Here is a 24,871-nt window from a genome sequence, read left to right as displayed (position 1 = left end):
CAGAGGAGAGAGCCCGATGTGGGGCTCGATCCCAAGACCCTGAGATCATGACCTGAGCTGAATGAAGGCAGAGGCCTTAACCCACTGAGCCACCCAAGCACCCCCCAATAGCCAGGTTTTATGAGCAAGTATTTAGTCATAGGAATACCGCTAGAAGTAGAGAATTGCTATCCTAGTCCCCCTAGCCAAAACCCCTGCCCAGGAGACTGGAAGATGACAGAAGTAAACAGAGTATACCAGGGTAGAGATATCTGGACCCCTCTGAGGTAAGCTGAGAAGATGAAACATGGACAGTCTCATCCTCATCTCCTGCTAATGGAATGGTCATGTAATCCTGAAGCCACCAGTTGGGCCAGTGGCTTCCTGATCTCCCAGCTCCCTAATGATACAGATCTGGTCGGCCGGTTCTGGGATGGTGTTCTTGGAGTCACTTCTGAAGGCCCAACCTGGCGCTTCCCTTTTCAAGTTCCTCCAAAAAAAACCTATAACCACCAATTTATCATGTTAGATTCCCTTCTGCTAAAAATAGTGTGTTTTCTGTCATCTGTCAAAAAGTGTTGAGTGATGAAGACCTGAAGAATGAAAAGGAGCCATCTGACAAATCTGGAAAAGAGAATTCTAGGCAGAAAAACCAGGAGGTGCAGAGGGTCGTGAGGCTAGGCAGGCGAGAATTCTACCACTGAACCACCAATGCAGGGTCGTGAGGCTAGGAAAGGACTCAGTGTGTTCAAGGAACAAAAGAGTCACTGAGTCACCATTGGGGGGACAGAGTGAACAGGTGGGAATGGGAAGGATGACATAGAGCTGGAGAGAGATCAGGACCCTAACAGTGAGCTCAAGTTCAGATTTTTTTCATAGAAAGCCAGCAAAGAGTTTCAATTAGACATGACTGAATACTAAGTGTTACTCTGAATGCCTTGTAGAAAAAGAAAGCAAGGTGACTACTTTTAGAGCTCTTGGAGGAGGACGTGGGGGAGGAGGAGGAGTCAAGAGAAGGAGAAGTTAAAGGTGAGTGCTCAGCTTTTAGCTCAATCAAAGGATAGGTATGGTACAATTTACCGAAATGGGGATTCCTGGGATAGAATAAGCTTGTGTTCAAGGCATCAAATTTTTTGCTTGTTTTTTTGTTTTGTTTTGTTTTTGTTTTGCACAAGTTGAATTTGAAATGCTAATTGGACATCCAAGGGGCTATGTCAAGGAAAAGTTATAAATAAGAGTCTATAAAAGCACAGTTTTCCATCTAAAGACCGTCATCTAAACCAGGTCAAATTGTTTTAGCACAAGAGTCGGAGGTGGGGGGAAACCCTCTGAGCACAGTACATCCAAGTACTTATTTCTTATGTTGGCTATTATCAAAGACCATCAGCAGTTCTAGTCTATGAACCCCACAACTGCAGCCCCTGTGCTTTTCCTAGAATTCACGAACACTTCCTCTGACCCAGTAAGGTCTGGACCTCTCCTGTCTACCTATAACTAACAAATAAAGAAATCAGACTGTCCCGGTCATCTAAAAACCTCCTGCTCTGTTTACTTCATACTCGCAATCCAGAGCAGTAACCCTGAGACCATCAGCTCGCTATCCTAACTACCTAGAGAAGCCAACTTGGCACTTCTTTACTTTAAACACATTTACAACCTCACTAGACACCATGTCCCATGATGCCAACCTCCTTACTGGTGTAGAGACCTGCCTAGCCCATCCCATTTGCGAGTTTTGTCACTATAACGATTAACATTGCTGTGGTAGTGCTTGTTTTTATGAGTGCTATACATTGAAAACTGGCTATATCAGTCACTCTTTGAACATATACTTTATCTCCATCTAAATATATTTGTGTGCTTGAAATCATTAGATTGGTGATCTAGGTGGTATTGTTACACCTATCTCTATATTTATATGTACATATACAGATATTTGCACACATGCCTTAAAATATACATATACATACATACACATATATATGTTATACTAACATTTTGTCATGAATGTATTATTTGAATTCATAACCACTGAAACATGTGAAACTGTTAAGATTTCATCAACTGAAAATACTGGAGAGCCTCAAAATATTTAAACATTCAAACTTTAAGATGAAATCATTTATTTTAAAAAAGAAAAATAAAGAAATAAATATCTTGGCATATTTATTCAAGAATGGCAGCAACTGAAGAACTATTTCCTTTAGGAATTTTCACTATATCAACTTCAAACTATTTATTATTGTATAGGTTGTCTGGTTTGTTAAAATCTAATACAAATAAAGAAGACCCAAGTAATCATTAAATATATCACTAAGAAATGAATTTAGATAAAAGTTCCATTAAGACAGGAGAAAACAAATGATTGCAAGAGTTGATATTAATTTTAATGTTGCTAATATTTAGTACAAAGAAGATGTATGCAAGTAACATCTGGGTGGTTTTTCTTTTTGTTTCAAAAAGATTCATGTGAATCTGACAGAAATTGCCTATTGCATTAGGAAAATTTATAAAGGAGGTCTATAATGTTTCTCCATAGAAATAGAACCAATAGGGTGTGTGTGTGTGTGTGTGTGTGTGTATGCACATACATGTGTTTTGATACACATATTTAAATGGATTTATCATAATGAAATGGCTCATGCAGTTATAGAGGCTGACAAGTCCCAAGAGATGCAAGGTGGGTCAACAAGCTGGAGACCCAGGAAAGCTAATGGATAGTTCCAGTCCAAGTCTGAATGCCTGAGAAGCAGAAGTGATGGTATAGTTTCATTTCAAAGGCTGGCATGTTCAAAATATAGGAAGCCAATATTTCGGTTCAAGTCTGAAGGCAGGAAAAAGCCAATGTCTCAGTCTGAAGGTAGTTAGGCAGGAGAAATCCTGTCTTACTCAGGGGAAGATTAGCCTTTCTGTTCAATTCAGGTTTCAACTGATTGGACAAGGCCCACCTACGTTAGTAGCAGTAATCTGCTTTACTCAGTCTACGGATTTAAATGTTCATCTCATCCAAAAACCCCCCACAGCAACACCCAGAATAATGAGCACCTGAGCACCTCATGGTCCAGTTAACACAAAAAACTGACCATCACGGTAGGCCAACAGTTTCTCAGAACCTTTTGTTTTTGCTCAACCTCCACGCTAAAGAAAAAAGTAAACATGAATAATAACTACCATAGAGAGCACAAACTACTCCAAGTTTGTTTCTAAGAACCAATCTGTGCATTCTCCTCGTATCTTTACTTCCAATGCTCCTATTATTCATTATGCTCAATCTATTCCCAATATCTTCTGTGTCTACTACAAAAATAAACAAAACACTCATGAAGAACCTGGTCCTTGTTACCTCATGCCTACTTGTCAGCCCTACTGCCAATCTCTTCGTAACAATCCATTACTAGAGAAATCTTCACAAACATGTCACCATAGCCCTCCCCAGCCAGGAACCTATGATGACAATGGACAGCTCACCAGAGCAGCAAAAGCAAATGAACTTTCAGCTCTACTAAGAGACTACAGCCATTATGATACATTAGGCATTTTTTTAGTATGAGTTAAGTCCCTCTACTCAGTATCAGAATTTCAAAGAGGAGTCAGAATTATAAGCAAACTGGAAGCAGTAGGAGTTATTTAAATGGTACACTGGGTGTGCATTCAAAGCCCCAAGGGTAGGTGGACAATGGCGGCATCCGCTTAGAGAGCTGATTCCGTGCCAGACGTTGTGCCCAGCTGTTTACATACATCAAGTCATCTAATTATCAAAGTAGCTTTATCGGAGAGGCTCCCTCATGATCTCTATATTATACATTAAAAAAAAAATACAAAACAAAACAAAACAAACAAACAAAAAAACTAAGGGACAGAAACATTGAAAAATTTCCTTGAAGTCACTCATTAAATGGTATAACCAGGCTTTGAACCCAAATGTTCTGGCCCCAGGGCTGTTGCTTTTGACTGTGAAGTTCTGCTGTAAAATGTACTAAAGAAAGGTTTGGGAGCCTGAATAAAGAGTGTTCCAGAAAGTGACTTGGAGGATAAGAGAACCCTCTTTTTTAAGTATTTGTTTTGTTTCCATTCTTCTTTCCCCAATATCAGTACTCTAAACTTGAAAACAGGTTCTTATCCATTTCCCACAGCTGAAAGCTGGATCTCCCAGGCCCACATGCACCAGCTCCTCACTTTTCTTGTACTCTTGCTAGCCCTCCATTGGCTCTTCTTTTCCATTTCCCTTATGGATAATTGCAGCCAACACTGATTTTCTCTCTTCTGACCACCCTGTCAGGTTAATAACTGAGCATATATTTTCACAGTTGGTCATACTTCAACTCTATTCTCTAATATTTTCACTTGCCTAAATCCTATCACCTGAAACAGATTTTATATCACTTTGTTATTATATTTGCATTCTCTAAATAGCCGACACATAGTAGGTGTTTAAAGATAATCTGTTTGACACCACTGAATTGGATTAGGAAACATTTACATTTAGATATGCGAATTTAATAAGCACATTGGTTCTTCCTTTCTAAAAGGCCAGCCTGATTTCTTTTTCAAAACGGGGTGTGTTTTTTTTCCCTTCTTTTCTTATACATAGTCAGTCTTAGACTCCTGACTTTTCAGTCTAATTGGCCTAATTTAAAAATCAAGTTGGCAGCAATATTTTCCATAACTATCTGGAGTTATGAAGCGGTTAGCCAGAGAAGTGTATTTGACAGCTAAGTTATTTCTCTACAGAAATGCACTGAAATTTAGAAAGAGATCAGTTAGGCTTGTAATATCTGCTATTTTTCTATAATACCTTTTGCTCCCCTGTGGCATCAACTTATGTTATTCTCCTAGCGCTCCAAATGTGTGTGCTGCTAGAAAGTATGACTTCATGATGCATCGGGCCCAACATTCCAGTAATCCTTTCCTAGGTACCCCTGGGGGAGGCTGGTTCTCACCTCTACCCTCTGTCACACACTTAGTTGTTCAAAACTTCAATTACACCTGCTATTCCATTTGTGCCTGTCCCCAGAAACGTTAAGAGATAAGAAACTTCATTTTCCCTGAGGGTGTTTTTAAGGATCATTCTACTCTCATGCATAGACAGGGTATTTGAGAATACTTACAGGCAGAGGATAAAGTGTCAGTGAAGATGGAGGGACCAAAGAGATGGGAGCAATTGAGGGAGGAAAGCAAGGGAGAGAAGAGGCGGGGTCGTAAACATGAGTGGAGGGGTTATTCTGCAAGCATGGCAGGCAGCTCTTCCTTCATTGTTGAAGAAGAGAGAGAAAAATACCGAGGGGAGCAGGAAGAGGATAAGACTTTAACTTTTTTTTAAGGTGGAGAAAAGTAACTGCAGGAAAGATGACATTAGAGAGGCTAAACATTTTCCTTAGAGAAGTAGGGAGTAAGTTCATTTGCTTGGGAAGTGCAAGAGGTTATGAAAAAGGCTTAAGGCCACCTCCATGAGAAACGTCTTTGGGCATCGATAGAAACTTAGTAACTGTGGTGAGAGCCTGAGTGACCGTGGATGATGGCACAAATATATAATGGCGTAGTCACTGGAAACACGGTAGCTGTCAGGTAATTCTGGGCGGGGAACAGGTAGAAAATATGGACAATGGAGCTGATCCCAGAGGCAGATGATTCTAGAGACTGGATGTGGAAAGCATTAATGTGATTAACTGAGAGAGGTCTAGGGATGGTGGGATGGAGGGAGAAACAAGGGACCGCTGGGCCTCCCCGTAATTGCAGGTGAGCCATCCAGGGACATCAGTGCTAGAAGTGACAGAGCTCAGCAGACACGGCCACCCCTTGCCCTCCTTTATGCTGTAAACAAGTTTGCTCAAAAAGAGACAATTAGGAAAAATCAAGTAGGTCAATAGCCATGCTTTCCTACATACAATTTTGAGGAGTTAGAGTTTTCAATGCAGGCTTTATTTCCACCTTACACTACCTATTACCAACTTACATTTATAAAAATTTACAAAGCAATTATTTCATCAAAATAATAATAGACCTTAAGTTACCAGTTCTTTTGGCTAATATCTGGATAATTTTATAGAAATGTTTATTTATTTGGAAACTACACTAAGAATATACATTTAAGATACCTAAACTACTTTCTTATTTCTAGAAGTAACTCTTCCATAAGAACACAATAGACTGGATCCCTTAATTTGAATAATGATGCCTTTCAGAATTTCAGTGGGTTACTTCTATTTTCTCATTTTTCTGCAAGGAAGGCTAAGCTTGCTTCATATGGGGAAGTGTGAAAAAAAAAAAAAAAAAAAAAACAAAATGCATTTTTCAGACACCAGGTGTGTTTATCCTTGGATATTTCAGGCTCAGTTTCTGAAACAAGGGGGAAAGACTTGGGTTTTTTGGGTTAAGTTTTTATTTAAATTCCAGTTAGTTAACGTGCAGTGTACTATTCATTTCAGGTGTACAATATAGTGACTAAATACATCCATACAACACCCAGTGTTCATCAGGACAAGTGCACTCCATAATCCCATACCTATTTCACCCCGCCTCTTCTGGTAACCATCTGTTTGTTCTCAGAGGCAAGAGTGATTTTTGGCTTACCTCTCTCTCCCATTTATTTTCCCTTTGCTCATTTTGTTTTGTTTCTTGAATTCCACATATGACTGAAATCATATGGTAATTGTCTTTCTCTGACTGACTTGTTTTGCTTAGCATTATACTCCCTAGCTCCTTCCACATCATTGCAAATGGCAAGATTTCATTCTTTGTTATGGCTGAATAATACTCCTGTGTGTGTGTGTGTGTGTGTGTGTGTGTGTGTGTGTGTACACATACCATATCTTTATCCCTCTATCTGCTGATGGACACTTGGGCTGTTTCTATAATTTGACTACTGTAGATAATGCTGCTACAAATATTGGGGTGCGTGTATCCCTTTGGATTAGTATTTTTGTATTCTTTGGTAAATACCTAGTAGTGCAATGCCTGGATTGTATGGTGGTTCTATTTTTAACTTTTTGAGGAAACTCCACACTGTTTTCCACAGTGGCACAGTGGCTATACCCGTTTGCATTCTCACCACCAGGGCAAGAGTGTTCCCCATTCTCACCAACACCTGTTGTTTCCTGTGTTGTTAATTTTAACTTGTTCTGAGTGGTATGATGTGATTTCTCATTGTAGTTTGATTTGTATTTCCCTAATGATAGGTGACATTAAGCATCTTTTCATGTGTCTGTTGGCCATCTGTATGTCTTCTTTGGCAAAATGTCTCTTCATGGTCTCTGCCCATTTTTAACAGGATTTTTCATGTTTTGGGTTTTGAGTTTTATAAGTTCTTGATATATTTTGGATATGAACCCTTTATCAGATATGTCATTTGAAAATATCTTATCTCATTCAGTAGTTGCCTTTTAGCTTTGTTGATTGTTTCCTTGGCTGTGCAGAAGTTTATTATGTTGATGAAGTCCTAATTATTTTTACTTTTGTTTCCCTTGCCTCAGGAGACATAGCGTAAAAGAAGTTGCTACAGCTGATGTCAAAGAGGTTACTGCTTGTGTTCTCCTCTAGGATTTTGATGGTGTCATGTCTCACACTTAGGTCATTCATCCATTTTGAATTTGTTTTTGTGTATGGTATCAGAAAGGGGTTCTGTTTCATTCTTTTGCATGTTATTGTCCAGTTTTCCCAACACCACTGGTTGAAGAGACTATCCTTTTCCCATTGGATATTCTTTCCTGCTTTGTCAAAGATTAATTGACCCTAAAGTTGTGAATTCATTTCTGGGTTTTCTATTCTGTTCTATTGATCTATATGTCTGTTTTTGTGCCAGGGCCATACTGTTTTGATCACTACAGCTTTGTAATATAACTTAAAGTCTAGGATTGTGATGCCTCCAGCTTTGCTTTTCTTTTTCAGGGTTGCTTTGGCTATTTGGGTTTTTCATGGTTCCATACAAATTTTAGGATTGTTTGTTCTAGCTCTGTGAAAAACGCTGGTGTTATTTTTATAGGGATTGCATTAAATGTGTAGATTGCTTTGGGTAGTATGGAAATTTTGACAGTATTTGTACTTCCAACCCAAGAGCATGGACTGTCTTTCCATTTCTTTGTATCATTTTCAATTTCTTTCATCAGTGCAGTTTCAATTTCTTTCATCAGTTTTCAGAGTGCAGGTTTTTCACCTCTTTGGTTAGGTTTATTCGTAGGGATCTTGTTATTGTTGGTGTAATTGTAAATGGGATTGATTTCTTAGTTTCTCTTTCTGCTGCTTCATTATTGGTGTAGAGAAATGCAAGAAACTTCTGTATGTCGATTTTGTATCCTGCAACTTTACTAAATTCATGTGTCAGTTATAGCAATTTTTTGGTGTAATAAATTTTGGGTTCTCTATATAAAGTATCATCTCATCTGCAAATAGTGAAAGTTTTATTTCTTCCCTGCCCATTGGGATGCCTTTTATTTCTTTTTGTTGTCTGACTTCTATGGTTCGGACTTCCAGTACTATGTTAAATAACAGTGGTGAGAGTGGACACCAATGGGGGAAAGATTTGATTCACAGAGTTTTTGACTTTTAATTTAGAAATATCACAGCCTGGGATCAATCAGGTATAAGAACTTGCAGAATGAGATCTTTCTCTCTGCTAGTGAGTTCCTTTGCTGGTTTGAGGGTGGAAGCCAGGACTTGTCTGGGTAGTGTCTCCTCTGGCTACTTTGCAAGAGCATCATAGCCAAGTGAGAGTCAGAGGTAGATGTAACCAGATGCCAACATTAGGCCTTCCATTTGCTTGACATGTCCAGTCTCTAGAATCATCTTCCTCTGGGATCAGCTCCATTGTCTATGCCTTCTACCTGTTCCCTGTCCAGAATTACCTGACAGCTCCAGTGTTTCCAGTGACTACATCATTATGCATTTGTGCCATCATCCACTGCCATTCAGGCCCTCACCACAGTTAAATTTCTATCAATGAAATGCCTAAAGACATTTCTCATGCAGGTGGCCTTAAGCCTCTTTCATAACCTGATGCACTTCCCAAGCAAATAATCTTAACTCCCTACTTCTCCAAGGAAAACGTTTAGCCTTTAATATAATCTTTCCTGCAGTTACCCCACCTCAAAAGAAAGTTAATATATAATATATATTATACATTGTAAGACAATGGAAATACCTGGCCTTTGGTGTCAAAACAGACATGAGTTCAATTCCTAGATTAGCCACTTACGTCATAGAAGGTTTTAGGAAAGTTATTTAACCTCTGTGAAACTCAGAATTTTTATCCATAAAGTGGGTGATATGTACATTACAAAGTTATTGTAAAGAATCAATCAATAAATAATATATTTAAGCATTTTGCATAATTCTTGGTGCACAGTCCATAAACTGTTGCAGTATACATTACTCCCTTTTAACTTACTGAGTCCTTGCAATATAGAGGCATATTTTAAAAGTAATTCTTGTTGTAAAGTAAACATAGATTTCAGTTTCTAAACTTTATGAAGTGGTCAAAGTTGAAATGTGTACCCGATAAAGTATTCATCAGTGTGAATAGTCTTAAACCTGTAGGAATTCTACAGCAATCAAATGTCAGTAACCCGGGAGGCATGGTTCAGGTATTCTTCTAAAAGGAGTCATGAAGTAGGTTGCAAATGATTTCATTACACCTTCAGTGCATTCCCACAAAAGTACACTATTGTCATCTGTGACAGTCAACATGTATGAAAGATGACAAGACAGGGTCCTGGAACCACTGAGCTCCCTTACAGAGGTGTATCATTGGAAAGCTTTGTGATAGCTTAAGTTTACCCAGGCTGCGATCCACTTGAGTTCTTAGCTGGGCAATCTTTCTCTGGAAAAAATGCCACACAATTCACCAAGGCCTCCAGGGAGCTGGGAAATTACAAATAGACAGAGATTCGAGGAGTGGGTGGATTTTTTTTTCCTTCAAAGCAGCAGCTGTTAGGATAAAAGGCAATCTTGAATCTTTAAAAAAGAAATCAAGAAATACAAGGTGTTTACTGATTTCTATAGCAAGTCTATTTTTTTCCTCTTCCTTTACTTCTTCTCTCTAAATTCCAATGTTATATTTTTTTAAAGCAACATTCATAATTTTTATTCTTCCTAATTTATAATGCCCCTAAAAGAGGAGCACCTTTGTTGATAATGATGAATATACCCTTTCTTACTGTCCTTCTTCTCTCTTTCTGTCTCCCTCCCTGCTTTCCTTCTTTCTTTCTCCTGCCTTCCTTCCTTCCTTCCTTTCTACCTTCGTATCTTCCTTTCTCGTTTAACTCATCTGATCCTCAATGTTACCTCTGAAATAAGCAAGTGGATGTTTGAGCAGTCACCACGCTCATGACAGATTCTTTCCCTGACAGGGGTGCTGTATATGAATATAAAGAAAGCAAAGTTTGAGTTTTAATCAAAAACTGTTGCTGTGTGATTATTGAAGAGATGACATGGACAGAATGGCTAACTAAATGGCTTCTAAGATCCCCCACCATCTACAAAACTCCAAGATTTCATTATTCTAATCATAAGGAATAGACTGATAAAATATAAAACCTTCAGTGGTGGTAACACAAATTAGAAAAAAAACATATTATGAATATTTTATTAAAAAACTGAATTTAACGTAATAGAGTAATACTACCCCACCCAAAGATACGTCTTTATCATTTTTGCCTCCTTTTTACAAATGAGGGGAAAGAATGTTTTCACAGGAAGGGGATGGACTTTTTTTTTTTTAGGATTTTGCATTTGATATTTATTTATTTATTTTTATTTTTAAATTAATATACAATGCATTATTTGTTGCAGGAGTACAGGTCTCGATGGACTTCTCATTGGCATCTCTAAGAAGAGTCTGAGGAATCAAAGCTTACATACTGATGGCTTTTTGGTAAACTGCTTTGTGAGTGTCTGTTTTGCAGCCTTCTTTCGCTTTCCCCTCTAGCAAACACAGGGATTAAAGATCAGTGTGTTGGTCATTCTACTGTCATCAAAACATAAAATATTTTCTGCTCTCTTGAGCTGCCAGCTCATCAGCACTAACAGCCTGACCTTGCACCCCCATGGTATATAGGATACACCTGCCTTTAAAATGTGTGAACCGAATTTTATCTGCAGTGATTTTTCTCTTTATCCTTTGATCTGTCACTATTTCTTCACCATGTCAAATGCCTCAGAGCTTGGCTTGAATGGTGATCAAACTCAAAGGCACACAGTTTTGGGTCTGATCCTGAATCTACACAATCAAAAATCTTTTCAATTCAGACTTAAACCCTGCACTTTGCCTCACAATAGAGAAGTGGGGCCGTCACTAAAGCTCTGCTTTGTCCTTTAAGCTTTTAAAAAAATGGACATAATGAGGCTATAAAGAAATGAAACAGATTTCTTGTACCAAGCATACCAGAAATACATGCATTTAATGAAATGTGTCCCTTTGGTGACCCCTTGGGAGTTTAAACACTTTCGTGGCACTGTTGTCATCGCCCGGAACACTGTTTTGGAATTCCTCCTTGGCAGTGATTTCAAACATAGTTTCCTGGATCTGTCAGAAAATCAACATGACCAATTTATTTTTCACAGGACATGCAACTGGCCTAATGTATTTTCTTCCTCTCATTCCCTTTTTCTGTCTCTCTACTTAGACTTGTCCTCTGGTGCACTCCTCTGCCTGTTGATTCACTTTCATTTAATGAACATTCATTTAAAGATAAGCTCTGTGAGCCGGGTTTTCCTACACCTGTGTTAAATTGCACTGTCAAGTGTTTTGCTTTCTACCTCCAACCCGTTGTCCAATTTCTGGAAGGAAAATACTGGCAGTGGAGCTTCTTTTTCCTTTTTAGGTCAATCGTCACCTCACTTTGTGTATCTTACTGTTGTTTTGATTTTTTTTTTTTCTTTTCCTATTTGCTTCTCTGAGAAATGGGCTAGGCCCAAACCTCTCTAATCCTGGATTTGGGGAACTGAGTGTACCAATGGACACACCTGAGGAGGAGTGTGTTAGGAGACGGCTGACTGATACACGTGCATCTGATTACATTACACCCCTGACTGGGAATCATCAATCACCAGAAGGCACTGGATCATCAAATCTGGATTCCAACTATACTTCTTGAACTCTGCTCCTGAGTGCCCCATCTATTTATTTTATTTCCAAGTGGACCTCTCCCCAAAAGGCCCATGGGGAATTCAACTCAACATACCTAAAACAAAACAGACTTTATTGCTATAGTGCCGTTGTTCCTCCTCTATTGATTTTAACACTTTCATTATTTAAAAGAAAAAGAAAACAGGTTATTCTAGACACTGCTTTGTTTCTCCTTCATCTAACCAACCATTACCAACTGCCAGAGCATCTGTCTCCTACCTAGTTCTTGAACATGCCCAGGCTCTGTCTCCACTACATTCTCCTTATCACTCACTGGATGTTTGCCCTAGCATTTTAGATCTCCCTACTCCCAGTCTTCTCTCTCCAGTCAACCCTCCATGGGGCTAGAAGGATGATCTTTCTAAAAGACAAACTACTCATGCCACTCAATAGTCTAAACATCTTTGCTTTTCATGGCCTTCAAGATAATTTTCACATTCTTGCCATTGCTTATATTTCGCTTATCCAACGTTTTTCTCACTAAATCAACTAAGCTCAACCAAGAATGAATCCATGACAATATCCTCTCTCTTCTTGCCCTTAGTCTGTTTTCAATGGTCTTCACTGTATTACAATAAACTGTGACTTCATTTCTATCACAGTATTATTATTCCATAAATTGTTCCCTTGGGGAGACTTCATAATCTTTAAGGACTGGGCTATCATTCAAGTGATTCATAGCACTGTGGTAGGCTGAATAATGGTCCCCTCTCAAAAATGTCCATGTCTTAATTCCCAGAAACTATGAATATGTTTTATCACCTGTCAAAGAGCAAATAAAACTACTAATCATGTGACCTTAAAATAGAGAGATTATCTTGGATTATCCAGGTGGGCCCAGTGTAATCACAGGGAACTTAAAATAAGAAGGGGGGTGCAGAAGTGGAGGTCAGAGTGATCCCATGTGAAAGGGACTCCATCATTGCCGGCTTTGAAGATGGAGGAAGAGGGTCTTGAGCCAAGGAATATGACTGGCCTCCAAGAGCCATGAGACAAGATTACAGAATTTTTCTTAGAGCCTCCAGAAAATACTGTGGCTCTATCAAAACCTTGATTTTAGCCCGGTGAGACCTTCAGACTGAGACTTCAGACCTTAGGAACTGTAAGATAATAAATTTTTGTTGTTTTAATCCTAAATTTATGGTAATTTGTTACAGCATCCATAAATAACATATATATTACTCATCCAACTACCCCACTGGTTCAGAAAATACTATATATTCTAATACTAACTCCTAGTGAATAAATAATAATATACTCTAAAAGTGTATGCCACTACTAAACATTCTTATATAAATAGCATTGCCTTCACTTATGTTTGTTCATTTTATAAACTTGAGGTTCCCATAAGGCTTAACACATCAGAGATAAGATATATAGATATAAGATTCAAAAGCAGCAATGCTTAAAATACATTTCTCAGTGATTTTTTAAAAGTTCTAAGTGATTAGCCATACTGTATGGATAAGAAATAAAGAAGACAGAGAAACACAAAGAAAGAATAAATGGTGGCATGAAAATGGATCACAAGTTCTATGAGTACTTCATCATTTCAATTCCTAAAAAGTAAATCCATTACAGACTGGAAGCCTATCCAAGACCAGACTGAACCAAAATTACCTCTGCTGGTTAGTTCTAGAAGAAACAGTAACAGTTAGTCTAGGCTATTTCCTGATACCAAAACCATCTTACAAAGCCCAATCCAATCCATCTGAATTAATTAATATAGGCTAGACTGAAGGAAAAAATTAACCTCAAAATTTTTTTGTCTTAAAGAACAATCATTTTTCCTCATGTAATAGTTTAGGGCCAGTGTTTAGGGCAATGGGGCAGCTCTCACAGTCTTCCAAGGATCCAGAATGAAGATTCTTTGTCTTCTTCTATAGGAGGCTCCAAGGCCATCTTGGTGTTCAGTAGATGAATAAGCCATAAAGAGAAAAACCATAAGTGCATGGGAAGTTTGTATGCTGGGCTTCAAGTGGCATGTATCCACTCCCACTAAAGGGAACCTGGAGCATGGACACACTTACATACAAGAGAGGCTGGGAAATAGTCTGTGCCCATGAAGAAGGAAGAAAACGTTAGTGGACATCTAGCAGCCCCTGACACAACTCTATTGCACAAAAGAACAGATTAAGGACTGGGACTGGTGGGGGAGATGAAGGTCTAAAGAAACTGAAATGTGAGTAATTTCTGAAAGTAGTTCCAGAAAGAGTGAGGTGTGACTAACCATCTGGGGCATCTCTCTGAAGATCCCCAGAGGATTTAGGGGCTAGACTTCCTCCCGTCTCCAGCAAAGGGCTCTAATAATCCACATATGTGAAGAGTCAGGTCTCCTTTTCACAAGAATACTTCCCCTGGTTGTAGTAACTGAAACTGGGATGATGATGTATGGATAAGTAACGTTGGGTCAGACTACCCATCTTATAGGCCCTTTTTAATAAGAGTACTTGCCCTTCTATTAAAAGGAAACCCTGACTCCCTTGTTTCCTCTGAAAGAGGTAGAACCAGAAAGACTGTAAGAGTTCTCCTTTCCCTGCTCCTGCTTCTAAGCTGCAGATGTGTTCTGTGGAAATAGATCTAACATAACCCTGTTGGTGGCAGTCGGGAGTATGGTGCGAAGAGGTAGCAGAATTGTCTTCTCCACAATGATGTCCCTTCATGAAGCCCCCACATTTCTCCATTTCACTTATTCTTCAAATTCCATCAACTGACAGTTCCCTTGGGCTGGGACCTGTTTGCTTCAATTGAAAAGTTACTCTAGGTCTGGCTAGAGGCCAGCAGCATAGGCTAGGGGTGGGAAATGGGAGTCCCCCAAATTTATCTGGATTAAAGAATGAGTAAGACAAGCATCAAAGAGCCCCATACATATTAGAAATCAGAATGCCGTGGAATCAGAACACAGGCCCAGGAGTTTATAGTTCTTAATGCTCAGAGGAAACTGAAAGAGCTTCACTTTAGACAAGTGGTTAATGACAGATCAAGGGAATCAGTGTCCCTATCAATAGCCACACTGTGGGCAGCCTTGGGTTTCCAGGGGTGGGCAAGTAAAAATGCCTGAAAACTGTGACCTGCAGAGTCACAGCAGACATTGAAATATGTCTAAAGGAGGAATGAGAACACAAATGCCACCGGCTTTTACATGTGGGAGTTGAAGAGAATTTTACAATTAGCTGTATCTTGGTGCAAATCATCTCATCAAATTGCTTTTCTCCTAGGATCTACCTAAGTTCAGTCACCCTGGGCAGTAGGGAAAGGGTGAGAACACTGAAGAAATCACAGTCACGATAAAAAACACAAGTACTCAGAAATGGTGATGAGAAGGAAAAAAAAACAAGAACTGTTAATTTTACTAAAAGAAGGACCTATGGATAAGATGCTACCCCTGGCGTCCAAGGATTCACATTTTTTCCAAGGTTATTTATTTATTTATTTACTTGAGAGAGGAAATTGTGTACACAGAAGGGGGGACAGGCAGAGGGAGAGGGAAAAGCAGTCTCTCCACTGAGCAGGGAGCCGGATGTAGGGCTTGATTCCAGGATCCTGGGATCATGACCTGAGCCGAAAGCAGATGTTTAACTGACTGAGCCACCCAGGTGCCCCCAGGAATTCACATTTACATGAAGGGAATACATGCTTAAACAGATGTCTATGTGAGGTGATTTAGTAAATATATTCTGTATCCTTCATTCGCTAGAGACCTTCTCTCAGGGGTTAGAGAACGGGAACCAACTCAGCCAGCAGAATGAGTTCTTATTCAGAAGACTTATCAGACTAGCTTATTATTCACCAGACTGTATCTCTCTTCCTCCTGGGCTGGTAGCCACATTGCCCAGCACCCCTCCTAGCTATGCATGGCCATCACTGAGTTCTGGTCAATAAAATACGAGCCCAAGTACTGCATGACCCTTCCAGGCCCACCTCTGAAAGGCATCCTGCTGGCTCTCCCATGTGTTCTCTCTTCCCTTACTGACCAGCCAAGTGCAAAGATCCAGCAGAGCACAGTGAGGCTCTAGGGCATGGCAAAGTCACTGTGTGAAAGGCATCTGAGTCCCAGAACGGCTGACTCCATGGAGCAAAGGGCCCTGCTTTAAACTCACTAACCTGCAGAAGACTGAGATATTCCTGAAGAAATCAACCTTTGTCATGTTAATCCACTGAGCTGCTCTGGCGATGCCTATTACAACAATTGTCTATCCTGTCAAATACGGGTATATTAGTGATGCCTCATGATGATCCGTTTATGTTGCCTCCTTTATGGGTGCGAATGCGTCTAACTTAAAGACATACTTGCTCAAAGCGCATCTTAAAATATGTGCCTGAAAAGGAGAAGCTGGAAATACCCACATATACATAATAAGCTTCTATTTTAGAAAAAAAAAAAAAAAAAAAAGATTTGGGATTCTGATTGTTTTAATACAAGTCTCCTGTAGTAGTCTTCAAAACCGATTTTACGCAGCACTTTAAAAAGAAATGAAAAATCATTGGCAGCTTATAATGGGACTTGGGGAAGAGGAGGAAATGAAATAAAAAGATATCCAAAGTTACTTAAATTGATGTACATTCTTACATGTAGCTAGAAATGGATAGAACCTCATGTCAGTCTTTATAGTCTGTGGGTTCTCTCAGATGAGGTAACATGCTGTGAGAAAGAATTGCAAAGGAAATGACAAGAGCAGATGTTTGCTCAAGACAACTGGAGATTTTCTGAAAGCATCAAAGCACACAGTCTACAAGTTATCACCAGCCAGGGGGATTGTAGATAGTCACAAGCCTCTAGATCTGCATCTTGAACAAAGTTGGTCTCTTCAAGAGTAATCTCATTATACGCAATAATGAAAGAAAGTTAGCTGCTCCCTGTGCCACCTTTAACTTAGACTGTAAATTTTCATGTGAATAAATATGCATGGTACATGCATATTTCAATTTGGGCAACTTCCTTTACGAAGCACACACAACAGTCTGGACCCTGATTGTAATGCTCAGGACCACAAAAGAGCAGCAGGAGGCCCTGTCAATCCCTTCTAAGGTTTCCCCACCACTGGTCAAGGTTCACCATCCCTGTGTTGCTTAGGAGTAGGGAGAATACAGAAAAATTCAGTATGGTTCAGTATGGTTCAGTCCTAGTTTAATGCACTGGCTGCTGCAGAAATTCCACAGGCTTCTGAATAGAGACAGGGGATGACCCAGGAGTCCAGAGTATGAAGTGAGGAGGCAGACTCATCCAATATCATGCTGGGCATTTAAATGTGCCTCTCTGTGCCTCAATTAGAAATGCTTTCTCATAGTGCGTTTAAGAGAAGTAAGATAGATAATCAATGCGTATTAAGCACTTTTGAAAGACCTTCTGACACGAAGTAAACTCTGTGCCACCTGCTGTTATCATCATCATCATCATCATCGTCACCATTGGTAGATCAGGTCAGGAAAAAAAAAAGTAGGAGATAAGCCAGTCCCTGATTTTAGTGGCAAATATAGAACCCTTACTCTGTGGTTCTTTGGGAGCAGGTGGACTCTCCCTTCAGTGGCACACTTGCTGGACAGGATGCTCGGAGTCAACAGATCTTTGACACCCCACAGCCTTTCACAGCCATGTGGATCCAGATTCCCAAGGGCGTGTTGTATTTCTTTGCCTGTGTACCCAAACACTCCCCTCTTCTGCCAGTACTCCCAGCTGTAGGGATTTCCCCAGGCAGAGTGACCCCTGCACCAGCTCTTAACCTCACTTACTCCCCCTTCTGGCCCATAACCATGGGTTCTGTCCTATTGTTCCATTGCTATAATCTTCCTGGGACTTCCTTTCAGGAATTCACTGTCCTTCCCTGCGTCTGGGCCTGTGTCCATTCTATTTCAGAATACACTGGAGAAGTTGTAAAGTATCTGCTCCAACTTCCCAGAAAAAAAATCCTCAGGTTTTAGGGTGACTGGGTGGCTCAGTCAGTTAAGAGTCTGTCTTCGGCTTTGGTCATGATCCCAGGGTCCCAGGATTGAGATCCACAACGGGCTCCCAGGTCTGCAGGGACTTTGCCTCTCCCTCTGCCCCTCTTCCCACCCTGTTCTCTCAATCTCTCTCTCTCTCTTTCTCTCTCAAGTAAATAAAGTCTTTAAAAAAATCTTCAGGCTTTTATGAAAATTGGTATATCCCACAGAAGAGCGATACAAAAATGAAGTAAGTTTAAAGCAAAACAAAACCGTAAGGCCAGTTTTTTCCAAAGGCCAGAATTTTCTAATGAAAATTCTGATGAAATCAAGACTGGCCACCCAAGATTTGCTCCAAAAGGGTTAGAAATATATGTTTTTGTTGTTTGCATGAATAACGGGTCATCACTCAAAAAATATTGTTAAGCATTTAAAAATATATATTTTTTCTATGTATCATTTTCCTCTTTAACAAAATAAGATTTCCTCAAAGTATATCACAGTATTTAATTAGCTATGTTCCAATTACTGGGTAATATAATATCTTTAAAACATTATTAAATACATATACTATTAGTAAACATACATATGTATTTTAATATATTTAATATTTTATTTAATAATATAACTATACAAGTACATACATACTTTTACATAATTATTGAATCACAAAAGTCAAATAATTTTAGCTAGTAAATGTATTAAGTAAAATATTTTAATATTAAGTATTTTGTAATACATATACATATTTACATATTAATGAATATCAATATGTAAGTTCAATAAGACAGTCTTTAAAATATTCTATAAACTGTGGGTTTGAGTATGAGGTATGTGATTACATTGAGAACACACTTTAACAAAATCTTGGGGCACCTGGCTGGCTCAGTAGAGTATACAACTCCTAATCTCAGGGTCACGAGTTCAAACCCCACACTGGGAATGGAGCCTACTTAAAAAACAAAACAACTCTAGCCATTGATATTCATAATTAATATATGTGAGCTATGTAAATACAGAAACAGTAACTGATTCAGAATTGTAATGCCTCAGAATAATTGAGGTTGTTAAGTACAGTTTTTGAATCTAAAGCAATTTAAATGAAAAATCTACCTTTATTGAACTGGTACAGTGAGTTAAAAAAAACTCAATGAGATAAACCGCCATCCAGGTAGATGTTTCTGAACAGGCTTTTCTAATCTTCCACTAAAATAACTATGGGCACCAAAAAAAGAAAAAAAAATAATATCAGCTAAAGAAAGTACTAACAGTAATCTCTAGGATCTGGAGAGAATTTTTTAAATGGCTTATGGTGGATTTAAAACTATACCTGATGGAGTTCCCACAAAAACAAAACAAAACCAAAAAACCAAAACCAAAACCAAACAAAAAACAAACAAAAACATCCCAAACCTGCTACTCAACTAAAATGCCGTCAATAAAACCATAGGTCTGCTGTCTGCTGTTTGGCTTCCTAGATCCCATAATTGCCACCCACTACCTTGAAGACAGGACAGATCTTTGACAACCTAAAAACGGAGTAGTTGGGCACTGAGGTAAGCTGTGACATGTGCAGCAAGCCTTGTCTTGCTCATATTCTTTCATGTAATCTTGATGTATAATTGCATCTAAGATGACATTAGTGCTTGCATTCTGAAGTGATTTATGAATTCAGCAAGAAAGGGGTAGAGTTACCTCTAGTACATTAGGAAACTTACAACCCCCCACAGACACAGGGAAGTGGGTGGTGCACAGGAACGTCATTTCATTTTAAGAAATGCCAGGAAGAAAAGAATTGTTGAGAAGTGTTTACTACACAGTGCTGCCTTTTGAGGCAGCAAGAATCATCTCTTGGGGCAACTACTACCTTGCATACCCCGGGAGCTCCTCTTCACAAATCCAGGGCCCAGCCACCCAACTCCTGTCCGCACCCTTGCCGGCAGCACGGCCTGAAATGCTGTCTCTACATGGCCACTGAATCCCCTTTACTTCCTGAAGAACTATGGACCCCACCTGGCTGGCTCATGGTGGGAGCAGAAGAAAAGACCTCATTGCAGAGCAGTCATGTTGTAGAAAAACATGAACCTTCTAGACGGGAGGAATGGGGCTCTGAGCTCTGTGCATTCCCCTGAGGTCTGCTCAGTCGTGAAAGACCAAACATAGGAGTGGAGAGAAAATCACAGAGAAGGAACACACCCACACTGGAGAGGTTGTCCCTGCTACACAAATGCCCAGACAAGAAAATAAAAACACAGAGTGCCTCTGGAAAATGCTCCAAAACAAGGAAAAAGACCTTCATGCTGAAAGGTCAGAGGAAGAGAAGAAATGACAGCATTTCAGCTGCAGCCCTGGATGAACATCTCAGAAGACAAGAAGAGAAAGAACATCATTAACGATGTAAGTGCCTAAAACACAGGAAGTCTTACACAGGCTTCTAGCCCTGTAAGATAAGGCTCCTGGCTACCTGTTACTCTCCCCCCCACCCACCCCCAACAACTTACCCTCCCCAGCCACCCAGTCTCCTTGCTACATTTTAACCATGCAAACTGAAAGGTTCTTCTCTGAGCTGGTCCTGAGGCTCATCTCATGACCTGCTTCACTCGTGACTCTGTACACAGGTGCCCTCTTCAGGAAGGCTCTTCCAGTTCAACAGCTGCTTCCCTCACTCTTTAGTGCCCCCCCCCACCTATTTAGAAATTGTCCCTGCTCCCCTTCCCCCAGGGGATTTACAGGTAACAAAGCCCAGATACAAAGGTGGGTCAGGCCAGGTGGAGACATCAGATCAATGGGGGGCATGCGTACTGTCTTCCTGGTTACCAAGGAGTATGGGCCCTGCCCTTTGGGAGCCCTTTTGGCGCCAATCCCAGTCAAGGTGTAATAGGCTGGTTCAAATGTCTACTAGGGTAAATTGTAACTCGATTGGTCACCTAGCATCACTGTGGAGCTTCCTGTGTGTGTTACAATCTCATTGGCCAGCTGTGCGTGGCCAGGCCCCACCGCATGGCCTTTGCGCTTAAAAGCTAGCCTGTGAAACAGAGAAAGGTCGCCCTCTCTTGCCCCCAAAGTTTGGTTAGATTCTTGATGCTTGGCTCAAAATAAAGATTTGCTTGACCTTCGCTTTGTATCAGTCTCGCTCCTTTAATCACGGACCCATTATTGGGGCATAACACCCCCCCATTGCTTTGAAGTAGGCAGATTCCTAGGCAGCGCTATTGTACAAGGGCAGACTCCCCTACTGATTAAAGGGCTGCATTCCAACCCTGATCACCACTTCCTGGCGGCATGAACTTAAGCAAGTTACTTACCCTCTCTTTGCTTTATTTTTCTCATTTATTACTGAGTGTAGCTGCCCTTATTTGCAACTGGACTGAGCCCCAGTGGTCCATAGCCTCCACACCCTATAATGGATTCCTTTTCTTCTTTTCCTTCCCCATCTCAGAACTCCACTCCTTTGCCAGTGCTCCTTGAGATCCTTTCCCAATTAAGCTTTTACATGCAAATGCTACCATAGGGTTTGTCTCTGATGACCTCTAGAGCTATATTATAGGGTAATCCAGTAGATTCAATGAGTTGATATAAACAAGTACTTAAAACAGTACTTGGAACAGATCAAGTGTTCAGCAAGTATTTTATTAATTCATTGTTATATTTCAGTGCCTAGAACAATGCCTGGTAAAAGGTACCTGCTTAAGGAACACTTTGTGGAATGAATAAAAAGAGGATAAAAGGTCAATAGTACGGGGGAAGGAGGAGATGAGAGAAATAAAGAACTGTAAGGAAAAAAAAATAGGTGTCAGCTCTATTATCATTCATATTAGAGGGTAGTGAGGGCATGAAATAGAGCAAGGAAAAACCATGTTAAGAATACAGAAGCAGAATTAGAGGCTATTCCTGAATAGAAAGAAAAGAGACACCAAGGTGAAAGTGACCAAAATGAAAATGATGAATGGGGAGCGCAAAGAACAAAAATCAAAGCTAAGAATTTCAGGAGAATTCTCAATGGGAGAATAAGCTTAATATTTTTCTAAAAAAATGGGGAGGGGGATAGGGCCCTAAGTATGCAGAGAGTCATTTCTAGTTTCCTCATCTACTTCAGAGCTCTCCACAGAAAAGTAAGCACTCACATGTTTCGAGGGAGCCCAGGATGTTCTTTGGCCCATTTTACTAATGGAGAAAGGGGGTTGTTTCCTGCTCTTTAAAAGAGAGGAAGCTTACCCGAATGCTTATTTCCCACTTCCACATATACAGAGCCTGCTGGAGCTTGGCCCTTTGGGGAAGCTGCTAACATCTGTGTGACTGGCTGTGCATGTTTACTCCAAGTAAGCAGATAACTTCACTAAGGCCCACAGTATAAGCTATATTTTCCAGTTTGGAAATCCCACATTTGGGAGATACTGAGTACTAGAGTAGTCCAAAATAAAGTGATGCATCACATATTATTTTTTTAAGATTTTATTTATTTATTTGACTGAGATCACAAGCAGGCAGAGAGGCAGGCAGAGAGAGAGGAGGAGGAAGCAGGCTCCCTGATGAGCAGAGAGCCTGGCGTGGGGGCTCTATCCCAAGACCCTGAGATCATGACCTGAGCTGAAGGCAGAGTCCTCAACCCACTGAGCCACCTGGGTGCCATGTGATTATCTTATTTTATCTATGATTCTTCCCCATCCAAGATCTCAGAGATAAGAATTCAAGGCCTGAAATCCCAGACATCTTACGCTTAAACAAACTCTGGCAATTATTTTTAGAATTACAAGGATAAGAAAGTAAATGTCTCTTAAGTTTGAGGCAAAACAAAAGACCTTAAATAAAGAGTTAAGGTTAAGAAAATCAGACTGTTCTGGGATATTTCTACTGCATTAAATGTCAGAAGACAACGTAACAAATCTAAACAATTCTGGAGCAAAAGTCCAAGACCCATGGGTTTCACCCAGCTAACTTCAGGGAACAGAAATACAATCTTAGATATCTAAGAGTTTAGAAAGACCATCTTTCTACTGAGAAAGCTCAACAGGAAAAACAAAACTAAACATAGACCAAAACAAGAGCTGAAACAAAAGCAGAGACTTATGAATAGTGAAGTAGTCATGTAAGAGCAATGTTTGAGTCTCTTTATTAGATCAGATCATGATTTAAGGCTCATGGCACTGGTTGAGAAAATCAGCAACAGACCTACACATAAACAGTATATATGTCAAAGAAATGGCTTTGGCAATGAAGAGATTTAGAAGCAGGAGAAGTCATGATCAAAATGAAGGCTGTGTGGCTTGAACAGAGATTTGAAAATAAAAGAGGAAGACCTAAATGGATAGAAAACACAAAATAAGAAGACTTTGGAAGTTGGATGCATGAGCAAAGATCCAAGATATGGGATGAAGGTCTGTTTGTGCCACAATAAATAAACTACTGGGAATGCAATGGCAAGAGTCACTCTAGGGAAATTAGAAAGTGAATTTGGAAAAGTGGATCAGGGGTAGATCATGGAGAACCCTGGATGTGAGACCAGGAAATTTATAAATCTTTTCGTAAATAATGCAGAGCTGAATGAAAACTTCTTAGTATAAAAAAATAGACTGGCTAAGGAGTGTTAACCTGTTTTGTATATACAAGAGAGAGACAGCACAGAAAGCTATAACCACAGTTTTAGAAGGAGGGAAGAGAAAGTGGAAGAGATAATGTGATGGAAAATACAATACATGGTAACCGTTTAAAGGGGAGGATCAATACGGAGAGAGATGCGGAAGTAGTAGGTATCCCACTCAAAAGCAGGGTAATGCTGAGGTTACTAATAAAATTATAAAATTAAGGAAACAGGTGTATTTTAGGACAGAACACAGAAGAACTGATGTTATCTATTAGCTATGTACATCTGAAGGTAATAGCTATGCGGTTAATTTAGTTATCAAATCCATCTTTTGATCATTACATATAATGTCTCTTGTCTTGAATGTAATCATTTAATAAACACCACAATATTTTATTAATGAACATGGTTAAAGGTTATAATTTTAATTATGCATCTATGCTTATATTTTAAATAAAAAGGTTTTTAAAGATTGTGTTTATTTATATGAGAGAGAAAGAGGGAGCACAAGGGAGGGGCAGGAGCAGAGAGAGAAGCAGACTCCTACTGAGCTGGGAGCCTGACCCCAGGATTCAGGGGTCATGACCTAACACAAAGGCAGACATTTCATTGACTGAGCCACCCAGATATCCCAAAGGATTCTTTTTAGAATACATTTATCTGCCTAACGGAACCTCAAAGAAGGGAGGTGTTCCATTATGTTTTCATATTAAACAAAATTTGGCAACTGCAAAGATGCTTATAAAAGTAAAAATGATTTTTATCATTCTTTAGCTATGTGCTCTCCTAACATTCTTCTGGGAAGGCTTAATACTGATTAACTACATTGAGATCACATTTGATTAGGTCTGACACCTTAGCCATTATCAATAGGATATGAAAACAACAATGGACATCCTGAGAAATTATTGTAGAACTAAGTTAAGTGTAAACCCAAATTTACCTAAATATTTACCCTTGGGCTTGAATCATCTCAGAAATTTGAAGAATCACTTTATGGGTTTACTGGTTTCTTTTTTTTTTTTTTTTTAATTTTTTATTTTTTATAAACATATATTTTTATCCCCAGGGGTACATGTCTGTGAATCACCAGGTTTACACACTTCACAGCACTCACCAAAGCACATACCCTCCCCAATGTCCATAATCCCACCCCCTTCTCCCAAACCCCCTCCCCCAGCAACTCTCAGTTTGTTTTGTGAGATTAAGAGTCACTTATGGTTTGTCTCCCTCCCAATCCCATCTTGTTTCTATTTCCACCTGCTAACTTATAA

General features: G+C 39.6%; 1 protein-coding gene across 5 annotated transcripts in view; it reads right to left on the bottom strand.

The window, feature by feature from the left end:
* Positions 1-24,871, bottom strand: part of GRM8 (glutamate metabotropic receptor 8) — a 741,710-nt gene that overhangs the window by 203,890 nt on the left and 512,949 nt on the right. Inside the window, exon 8 of one of the 5 annotated variants that reach the window (XM_082694094.1) lies at positions 11,413-11,494. The exons of the other annotated variants lie outside the window; for them this stretch is intronic. Within the exon in view, the coding sequence (XP_082550220.1) occupies positions 11,475-11,494 (20 nt within the window). The 3' untranslated portion in view covers positions 11,413-11,474. Of the gene's footprint in view, positions 1-11,412; positions 11,495-24,871 lie in introns of those variants that run through there. 5 annotated transcript variants of the gene reach the window in all.

This window comes from Mustela nivalis (genome assembly GCF_964662115.1).
Source record: "Mustela nivalis genome assembly, chromosome: 12".
NCBI classification, from domain to species: Eukaryota; Metazoa; Chordata; class Mammalia; order Carnivora; family Mustelidae; genus Mustela; species Mustela nivalis.
The sequence above is the reverse complement of the archived record's forward strand: the minus strand, read 5'-3'. Positions and strand labels throughout refer to the sequence as shown.